Here is a 10,862-nt window from a genome sequence, read left to right as displayed (position 1 = left end):
CGCAATTTTTTACTTATTTACATTTCTTCGGAATTCGCAAATTTTTAAACAATTTAAAATTTTCATTTCAAACTATTTTACATTTTTTGTTCACTATACAAAATTTACTTCTACAGTTTTCTACCCGAACATTTTCTCTTCAAATWTATAAAATTGATGCTCTTTACACAGTTGTGGCAATAAAGCTAAAGTAGCTTAAGTCGACTTAGCTGAAAACAAACTCGAGCGCTAAATTTGGGCTTTATTTAGAATAAAAAAATAAAAATAAAATTAAAAAAAACCAAAAAACAAATATTTTAGATCTACAATCTCACATTGCGTTAAAACAAAGCTGAAGTATAGACACAGTTCTTTTCTATAAATAAAAATACGTAGCATATTTTAAGTCGACTTATGCTGTTTTAGTTTAATGTTAATGCTATTAATCTCTATTTTACATTCTAAACTCGTTGAAGTTGTTATATCCACTTGCGAATTTCTAAAATAAATTTTTTTTGGCACATACAATATATCAATTTTGAATATTATATATTCGAGCATATTTTGGATGCTAAATCTTGAAACGTATTTTCGGTGTCAGTGAGAAACATTTCTCTGGCTTCATTTTTTGAGAAATCACTCTGAAATTTTGCACACATTTGTTTCGCCACAAAACGTTGCCAATTTGTCGGAACCGCCGATATTGAATCACTATAGCATATAGCTGCCATCAGAGCTGATCGATCGGTATCAAATTCTGGAAAACTATTTTATTTGACAAGATATCTTCACGTAATTTGGCGTAAATTATTTTTCAACGAAACGCTACAATCTCTGAATAAATTGCTCGGATCGGAACACGATAGCATATAGCTGTCATACAAACTGAGCTATCAAAATCACGTCCTTGTATGGAAAACTTTTCCAAAAAAAAAAACAAAAAACAAAAAAACAAAAAAATAAAAAAAATAAAAACGACATTTCATTCTAACTCGCAAGTGAATATTACTACTTTCCTATAAGTAGAACCATAAAACAAGAAAATATGTAAAAATCATGCTCACTTTGTATGCTATGTACTTAAGTGATTTTTTAATAACATATAATTTACTGGATTTGCTAAATGAATTGTATGCAAGTCACGTTTGTCGCTTCTAAAAATCGATGATTTTGCAGCTGAGCAAAATCCCATTTTGTTGAATGCATTTGCATTTAGAAATTGAAAAAAATTAAATAAAAATCTCATCACTACGCTTTCATATGCATTTATTTTGCTTGCGTGTGCGTATTTCTGTTAATTCCTTTAATCCTTGAAATTCCTCTCCACCCACTTATGCCACTAATACCACTAATAACCTCGGCTAATGCTTATGCTCTGCTATTAATTATATGATTCACACATACACATACATTTATACGTACAAGCGCGTGTGTGTGCGTTAGCATGCTAGCTGCTGCTTCACCTGTACCGTTATAAGCACATAATAACGCTTGCAAAATCACGCTTTCTCCTTGCCACACASACATATACATATATATATATTGTAATTATATCCATATATGTAGCTGTATACTCTTATATATTACCTAATACTGTGTAGTGTTTGTTTGTATGCCAGCACACTCGCTACAAAAGCTCTGCACCAACAACTTTCAATTATGCATTTCGCTTGTCAAAGTCACCTCAATCACCGTTCTGCGTTCAATAAATTGTTGTTGCTCTCTCTATTTCTATTTTATTTGCTATTTACATAAAACGGAAATTATAAATAAATAATATAAATAAATAATGATACCCGGCATTAATGCCAAATGGAATGTTTTTGCACAAATCAGACATTAAATCGCATTTTTTATGTAAATAAATCACGTTCACCTCGACAAATTGTCACTTTGTAATTAATCTAGTTTAGTTCTTGCATTGCCTATGTATGCCACACATACAAATTTACATAAATATTCATGCATGTATTTGTGTTTGAACTAATCGTTTGTTTTCTTGTCGTCTTGGTTTGTTGCTTCGCCGCCGCCGCTAAGGTTTCACTCACCGATTCCGATCCATCACAGTTCCGTGATATTTTTAATTTGGGCGAATACGAGTTGAAGCAGCATCAGCCGCTGCGTTTGAAGAAGAAATTCTATGAATTTTACACCGCACCAATTACGAAGTTCTGGGCAGATTCGGTAAGTAGAAACAATATGCTTAAAATATACATATTTTGTATTACAAATAAGTCGTATGCGATACATACATACATATATACATTTATGTATCTAARTTTTCATGTTGAACTCTTGATATATCATAAGCTCCTAAATTTATGCTTTGAATATCTGATGACTTCAATTGTATTGAATTTTTGACGAAAAAAGTGTTTGAGTGTTTTCATTYTCTACTTTATTGGCGTAGACACCGCTWACACGGTTATAGCCGAGCCAAMGCCAGTCGTTCTTCCTYTTCGCTGTTTGGCGCCAATTCGATCCTCAGGTSSTCTTTCACCTAATCTCTCCAACGRGATGGRGGTTTTCTTCTTCCTCTGCTTCCCTGTTTTCAAGCATACGGAGGACATGACTTAGCCAGCRCATCCRCTGTCTCTTAATTCGCTGTACTATATCAATGTCGCCATATGCGCAAAGGACCATAAATCTTTCGCAGAACCTTTCTTTCGAAAACTCGTAGCGTCACTCATCAGATGTCGTCATCGGCCATGCCTCTGCACCATATAGCAGGACGAGAATAATGAGTGACTTACTATAGAGTTTGGTCTTTGTTCGTCGAGAGATGACTTGAACTCTCAATGCCTACTCAGTTTGATATAACATGTTTCGACAAGAGTTATTATGTGTTGGATTTCGAGGCTAACATTGTTGTTCATATAGCAATTGGTTCCAAGATAGACGAAATTATCTACCACTTCGAAGATATTACTGTCAACAGTGACTTAGAAGTCAAGTCGCGAGTGCGACGACTGTTTGTTTGATTACAGRGATATTTCGTCTTGTCTTTGTTCACAACCAGACCCGTTTGCTTCGCTTCCTCATCCCGTCTGGAGAAAGCAGATCTAAGGTTGTTGGTGACAATGGTATCAATATCATCGCCGTACGCCAGCAGTTGTACACTCCTGTAGAATATTGTATCTGCTCGATTAAGTTCTGCAGCAATAATTATTTTCTGCAGCAGTAGGTTGAAGAAGTCGCACGATAAGGAGTCGCCTTGTCGGAAACCTTGTTTGGTATCGAACGGCTCGGACAGGGCCTTCCCGATCCTGACGGAGCTTTTGGTATTGCTCAACGTCAGATCGTGTGAGTAGTCTCGAAAATACTGCAACACTTATTTGCCTAGTCATAGGTCAAAACAATACATGCCACATCATCGTCTTTCCCGCTGGAACTTGCCCTAGATATCAGGAGATTTGTAGCTTAAAAGGCAAAAACTTCATCTCGCATTAAACTGTAACTTCATCCTTCAGCCAGCCAGTTTAACCTAACTTCAAATAAAATTACTGTGCACGATTTCTAGGCATTGCCTAAAGTCTGTGGCTCATAGAATTTCAGAACATCTCACTAGATTGTTTGAGATCGATTTCCTGCAAACGGATTTTGAGACAGTGCATGAATCGATGGTAGCCCTTTGTTAGAGAAGCTACCGGAAGGCTTAACTATTCAGTAGTAGAATAGACGAGGAGAATTTCGTCCTTTCTTTGCCAGCTTCTCAGCTTTATCTTTACATGCGTTTCTGCTGTTGTTTTGCAACCATACTAGCCTTACTCCGAACTTACTGTATACATATAATTGATAACGAGGTTAGGCTTTCCATAACTTTCCTTAAACTCACGGTTAAGGAGCTCAAGTCTAGCATCAGCGCCCTACTTTCAGAGTAGATTGTCACTCTTCTGAAAGAGGTTGTACTTCCAAAATATATTGTTACTTGTRTGGCTTGGCTTGTCTGAACTGAAGTTGATAAAGAGTTCCTGACAAAATATGCCCCGTTCAACCTTTTCCCCAATCCTTTACTCATTCGCAAAGAAGTTCACTGTAAGTTACTTACTTATATGCTTTCTTTAGATCATTTAGGTACAATATGATCCAAGGGATTTTGGATGGTTTATATTTTAAAGTATCACTTAGAAACTAATCCTTTAATTTCCGCTCTCTTATCTCAACTTTAACCTCACACAGAGTATTTATTTATTTACTATTTCTCTCCACAGATTGCCTATATGTTTTTTCTATTCATGTTCACCTACACCGTGCTGGTGAAGATGGGCCCGACGCCGCGCTGGCAGGAGGTCTACTCCATCGCATATATAGCCACCTTGGGTTTCGAGAAAATACGAGAAATTATCTCTTCGGAGCCGGTGGCCATAACGTAAGTCTCCTAAAGTTTTTATTTTAAATTTCTTTTTAAAGTTTTTATTAACAGTTAAGCAGTCGTGCGAGCATATGCTCACATAAGCCAAAGTGTTAACAGTATAAATTTAATCTCATGCGGTTTGCCTTTAAAAATAACTGCTAAGTGCTTCTTTGCGTTTTATGCTTGACCATTTKCGCTCGCTTTCATTATCGCTTCCCATACAAAACCACAATCACACACACTCTCCCATCAACACACACACACATACAATTGCTGTTAATTTAATTTTTCACGCCGAATTAAATTCTTCTCAGATTACTTTTGCAGTCCGCATAACCTTTTTTTGGTTTTGGTTTTGTTGGAGCGCGCTTGAATTTATTTAGCCGCCTTTTGCTTTAAGCCTTCTGTTCTTTCTGCGTTTTCAAAAATTTCTCTCTTCTCTCTTTTTTTTTCTCTTACGCCCACAATAGCCATAAATTTGCGGTCTGGGCCTGGAATATGTGGAATCCCTGTGAYGCAGCTGCTATTATCTTGTTCCTGATCGGTTTATCGTTGCGCTTTCGACCCAACACAATGGATATCGGCCGCGTGATTTACTGTGTGGATAGTATTTATTGGTATTTGCGAATACTCAATATTTTGGGTGTCAACAAGTATTTGGGTAAGTGAGAGCAAATATTTATTTCATCGGTGAAAAACACACACATACTCTTGTACAAATGCTTACGTAAGTGCACGTGTTAACCTACGGCAGCGTATATTTGTAATGATTATTAGGGTGGAGCAATTTTGTACAAACAATTTTTTAAGTTAACTTTTTTGTTTTGTTGAATAAAAGTAGGTACACAAGGAGACTTAGTAAAAGCTTCCGCTGCTACACAAAAGAGTTCATTTGTGTTGGGTGATAGAGACAGATGTAAAAAAAATGGCGCATCCTGGTGACATTGATCCTGACTCTTCTGATGGTCTGAAAAATAAAATAAAATTAAAAGAAATTCTGAATCAGCAAGGATGCTGTTGTAGTCCCTACCTCAGGGAACAAAATTTTTTTTTTTTTTGTAAATGGCGACTGCCTGAAAATAAAAATCATTTTTTACGCTTTTTTTTTTGAAATTCCTGAATTTTTTTAAAATATAAAAAAACAAAGTATTAAGAATTATATAAAGACAAAGGATAAAGGATTATATAAAGAAGGTTCACACAAAATTTCAAGTAAATCGGTTGTATAGAACTTGAGATAATGCCGGTACCGTGTTGAAAAAARTAGTTTCGAGAAAAACGCGTTTAAAAAAGTGAGTCTACCTACCTACCGGGCTGGATACTGCGTCACTAAAGTAACTGYAGCTCTTCAAATAATTTTAATTTTTAAAAATCCTTTAGAGGATATGTTCTTAAGGGTCTAAACTTTAATTTTATGAAAAAAAATGGAATTTTTTTTTAAATTTTAGAGTAGAATACCCCCTTAAAAGCGTTGTGTCCGATTATGRACGTCATAATCGTCTGGTCAGATAAACAATTGAGCGTCTAGTGAAAAAATTTGAATCCACAGTGTTAGCATAAAATTTTACCAGGCTAGTGAGATAAAGAAGTKTTCGTAGTGTYGAGARTATTGCTACCGCTAACGCATCAATTGAGGAAGACCCAAATCACATKTCGTTCTGTCGTTCACAAGCGTTAGGCATCTCTCTAACGTTGATGTGGCGAATTTCGCGCAAGGATCTTGGTCTGCATCGTTACAAAATGAAATTGACATAARAATTGAAGCCGTTTGTTCACCAGAATCATCGTATGTTCGTGAATTGAGCTGAGCAAAAACTTGAAAATAATCAGGATGTTCATCGAAAAATCATCTTCTGCGATGAGTCTCACTTAATGACTGAATGGCTTCGTCAAAAAGCAAAATATGCGTTATTGGTCAGGCAGCCATACATACGTTCTCAATGAGTCAATATTGTGTCGCGAAAAAGTTACGTTTTGGTGCGGTTTATGATCCGGCGGTGTCATTGTGAGTGGGAATCGCTACCGCTCAATGATAACCGAATATTTTTATGATAGTCGTTGCTGATTTCCTTTTTCAAGGTAGTCATAAAAAATTATTAAATTCGCATCCAAAAATACAGACGATTTAACCTTGCTAGCCGACTGTGGCGTTTTCCACACATTGGAGGGGGTTCATCGCGACCAGTCCACTTGGACTGCCGATTGGATTTCGGAGTGAAATAATGGAGCCATGTTTCATCAGTTGTCACATATCTATAAACTCTGCTCCGAAACATCAACACGTCCTTGCTTTTGGTCAAAAGAGAGCCCCGGCACCCACTTTGATCAGAGCTTTCTCATTTCCAAATATTCAATAATGATTTGATGTACACATTCAGTTGATATCTCTGGAGTGTCTGCTATCTCGAACAACTYCCCTTTACGGTCTTCCAAATTATATTATAAACTTTTTTGATGTTTTCGTCGGTAGCAGCCTCTTTTGGGCGTCTACTACCAGCTGCCATACAGACTAAACGATCAGAAAAAAGTGTTTGCATAGAACACTTTTTAATTTTACCATATATATTAACGAAATTTGGCGAAGATAACTGTCCAAGGCAACAACTATTATGGAAAAGAAAGCTTGAATCAACCCTTTTCTAATCATAAGATATGAACATATTGTTCCAAGCTAACCATGAATTAATTTAAAACGCGAAAAAAAACGAAATTGTTGGGATCAACCTACTATTTGCTTATCCATACAATATGTGTGCGAACTTATGTACCTAAATCGCCATCAGCAAAAGTTTAATCGATTTTGATATACCATATGATTTCGGTTTGATTTCGCGCACAGTGAGCTGATTTACAAACACTGTGGTTTTAATTACAAATGAAATGAATAACGGTATAATGGCATCATTAAATTCAAGTTACTGCCGTAAGCTCTTCCTTCACATTTTGAAATTTCAGCCCTTGAATCTTATGAAACTCGATTATAAATGCGAGCTAGCCTTTTTTATGTTTCGACCTCATTATTTTCGTGATTATGCGAAGTGCCGTAAAGGGTTCTGCTACTACATGAATTTTTTATGAACATCATTATTTTCTGTAGTGCTCTTAAAGTGCTCTTTAAGGTCGAATATTTTAGCTAATGAAGAATGATGAATTATGCATTACACTTATTTCGGGTAATTGACATCGCAGACACTATTTAAGAATCAAAATGCAAATTTYTAGGTTAGAAAATGTTCGCAAGAGTATCTTCGGATTCTAATTAGCATTAACGCGAAGTTGATAAATTTAATGCATATATTTTGCGAAACATGGCATATTGGAAGAAGGTATAAGATAAAATCTTTAGACATATCATTAATCTCTGTCTGTTTTTGGATTTGATCGCAATTTCTCTGAGCAAACCATGTGGACTAAATACTGGTTTATTTTTCTCTAAGAATGTGATCTGTAGTCAACTGCCTCTATTCAGTGTCAGCACCATCATTATTTGAAACCTAAATTTTAAATTATCATGTATATAGACTGGTGTACCGATCTCGAAAACAAATAGAATATCGCTGTCACGATCGTTAAAGCCCCAGAAAAAAGTTTCATATTTAAAACCCTCAGTACAAGTGAAAGCTAGGTGCTATCCGGTGAGATCTGATGGAAGTAAAAAATTAAAAAGTGAAAACTATGATGCTTGAAAATCGTTAGGCAAGTTTTAGAGAGATGCCCAGAGTGCTCGACATCTCTTATGAGTTCGTTAGAGTGAATATTCGTTCGGGTAAAGCTGATTTTTTTCCAAAAAGAGTACCGTAAACAGGAAAGACGATTTTTAGTCAACCGATCATCTTCTGACAACGCGCTGGTAGCACAACAGATGCAAGCGGCTTCTTCGGTGAACCACAGACAATGAAAGTATGTTCTTTGTAGACAAAACAATTTTCACTGTTGAAGTAGTTTTTAATATGAAAACCGACTAAGTCTGCGACAAGAACTTCCAAAGGTGCAAAAACTGGTTGTATTGAGAGTAAAACATGGTCAGTTTCCAGCCGCTGTAATGGTTTGGTGAGAAATCTCCCATAAAAGCGTTCCACCCCTTCACATAGATGATAAAGGGGTTAAAACTGGAATAGAAATGTACCAGTAAGATGCTTTAGAAGGCGTCATAAAGTAGTTAAACAATACTCTCTCCAATGCAGAGCATTGGGTCTTCCAGTTAGATTCAGCTCCAGCAGGCAAGGCAAAAACCACGCTAAGGTGGTTTAGAGCTAATATTCATGATTTCATAGCTGCAGATGGTTGGGCGTCTAGCAGTCCAGATTTGAATCTTTTAGACAACAATTTGTGYTCAGAATTGGAGAACATGGCCTATCGAATATGGCCTGAACTTGTAACAGAACTTATGGCAGGACTAAGTACGTGTACATATGTTTCCTGAAAAAAAAAATGTGGCACTTGAGTGATGCACGAATCTATGGCAAATGTGCCGTAAAGAAAACATGGGTAGTAATTTTGCGACTGGTTGTTATTTCAGTCAGTGCTCACCTACAGTTACTGATTCTCAGAGATCACAAGCTTTAAATAAAAATGCCAAAAATTAAAGATTTTAGTTCTAAGATATCTATTGCACAAACGCTTAAGTGAGCTCATTACGTCATTTCTTTATTGAGCAATTTGGCTTCAATCATATGCCAGCACTTAAGGTATTACCCTACCATGCACTTTGTGTGCTTCTCACACTTCATTCACTTTAATTTTGCAAATTTTCGTCGGAAAATCATAAAAAAATATTATTCTTTCACCACTTTACCCGCATTTCATTCTGCTTTCAGGTCCGCTGGTCACTATGATGGGCAAAATGGTTAAAAACATGATTTATTTTGTGGTGCTCTTGGCTGTGGTACTAATGAGTTTCGGCGTCAGTCGTCAGGCCATACGGCATCCGGGCAATGAGCCAACTTGGGGTTTAATTAAAGAGGTAAGTAGCTGCCACCAAAACTCATAAAACATACTGTCATTTTTTCAGTTCGTTTTTCCCCCATTTACTTAGTGCTCTACATAGTTTTCGGTTACTTTGTTGTTATTTTTCATACGTTCGTTGCTTTGTCGGTTGGTTTYCGTGAGAATTTGTGTTTATTTCTCATACAATTTTCAACTTTCCGTTACAAACATAGCGAAATGGCGAAAATGTGTGGAACGCTATTAATATACACACATATACATATACATATACATATAAACAAATAACTGTGAATTTGTGGTGCTTTGTGTGGGTGTGCTTGTTTGGGTGCTGCAATGCATACTGAAGTTTTCAGTTTGGCAGTGAAAACCTACGTTGTTAAGGAATGCAGCAGTTACTGAAGGAATTTAAGAGAAAGTGAAAGCAGAAACCACAAAGATGAAATTAATAAGGTTAGATGTCGAAATATCAGCTAAAGGGTGATCTTTTTCGAGGCTCTCTACTTTTCAAAGAAAAAAAAAAAACAACACAGGAACTTCAAAATTAAAGGAAACGATTATTATAATTCGAAAGAACAGTCTTTAGCATTTAATTTTTGAAGATTATCTCTTTCATATATTGGCCGCGGCCCGACTCAGGTGGTCCATTTTTTGAGTTCAATTTTCGATGCATTTCGACTGGTAACTGGCGATTGACACGCGTGATGTTTTGCTCTAAGGCCTGARTAGTAGCGGTATTGACTAACAGCGCTCAAATATTTCAGTCATTGTTAAATAGCAGTGCGCACAGTTTCTATTGGTATTAACGATTTTGCTTGATCCAATGATTTTTTTGAGACTCTATACATTTCTACACGCCATGGTCTCCAACTCTAAGAACAAACTATAGTCCAATAGATTCAAATGTGGATACATCACGTGTAATATTTAGTTATCCTCAGMGATTTCTTTTGTTAGCAAATTCTCTGATCGCCATTAACTTGGGAGCGGTCAGAACGATTCTTTTACAGAACACTCAAGCAGCTCACGACTTCCGGTCTTTGACCAAGTATCCTGTATAACAACATCCGTTTGGAGGCGAGCTAAAGTGAGAAAGCGAAACATCCCCTGTATAGCGTTGTGCGCTGAGTTTGGGACCCGGATGAGTGTCCCCTCTTTTGATGACGATCATGGCAAACGAATTACGGACTTCGAGTTGAGGGTACGCACCTGGAATTCCGGTATCTTAATTAGGAAGGTGACGCTGCCCAGCTGGTTGATGTCCTTACATAAATAAAGGCAGACGCAGTCAAATCGTGCCTGGCGACTTTAACACCAGGGTGGGCAAAGAAGGCCTCTTCGGCACTACTGTCGGTAAATTCAGCGTCCACGACGAAACATCCCAAAATGGGTTGAGGCTGATCGACTTCGCCGAGGCTCGAAATATGGTTATCTGTGGTACTAGATTCCAGCACAAGAAAATACATCAAGTTAAAACTAACCAGATYGATCCTCTTGTGATAGACGAAAGACACGTCTCCAGTGTTCTAAACGTGCGTACGCTCCGAGGTCCTAATATCGACTCGGCCCACTATCTTGTTGCAGC

At 36.9% G+C, this 10,862-nt stretch overlaps 1 protein-coding gene across 1 annotated transcript in view; it reads left to right on the top strand.

Moving 5' to 3' along the window:
- LOC108978011 (transient receptor potential cation channel trpm) overlaps positions 1-10,862 on the top strand; it is a gene marked incomplete in the record, with an annotated part of 126,171 nt that overhangs the window by 88,038 nt on the left and 27,271 nt on the right. The window contains 4 exon segments of the mRNA XM_018948051.1: positions 2,017-2,163; positions 4,191-4,348; positions 4,804-4,994; positions 9,151-9,296. Of these exon segments, the coding sequence (XP_018803596.1) occupies positions 2,017-2,163; positions 4,191-4,348; positions 4,804-4,994; positions 9,151-9,296 (642 nt within the window).

This window comes from Bactrocera latifrons, unplaced genomic scaffold, assembly GCF_001853355.1.
Source record: "Bactrocera latifrons isolate USDA-ARS-PBARC rearing strain unplaced genomic scaffold, ASM185335v1 scaffold_99, whole genome shotgun sequence".
Taxonomy (NCBI): Eukaryota; Metazoa; Arthropoda; class Insecta; order Diptera; family Tephritidae; genus Bactrocera; species Bactrocera latifrons.
This window is presented reverse-complemented; position numbering and strand designations above follow the sequence as displayed.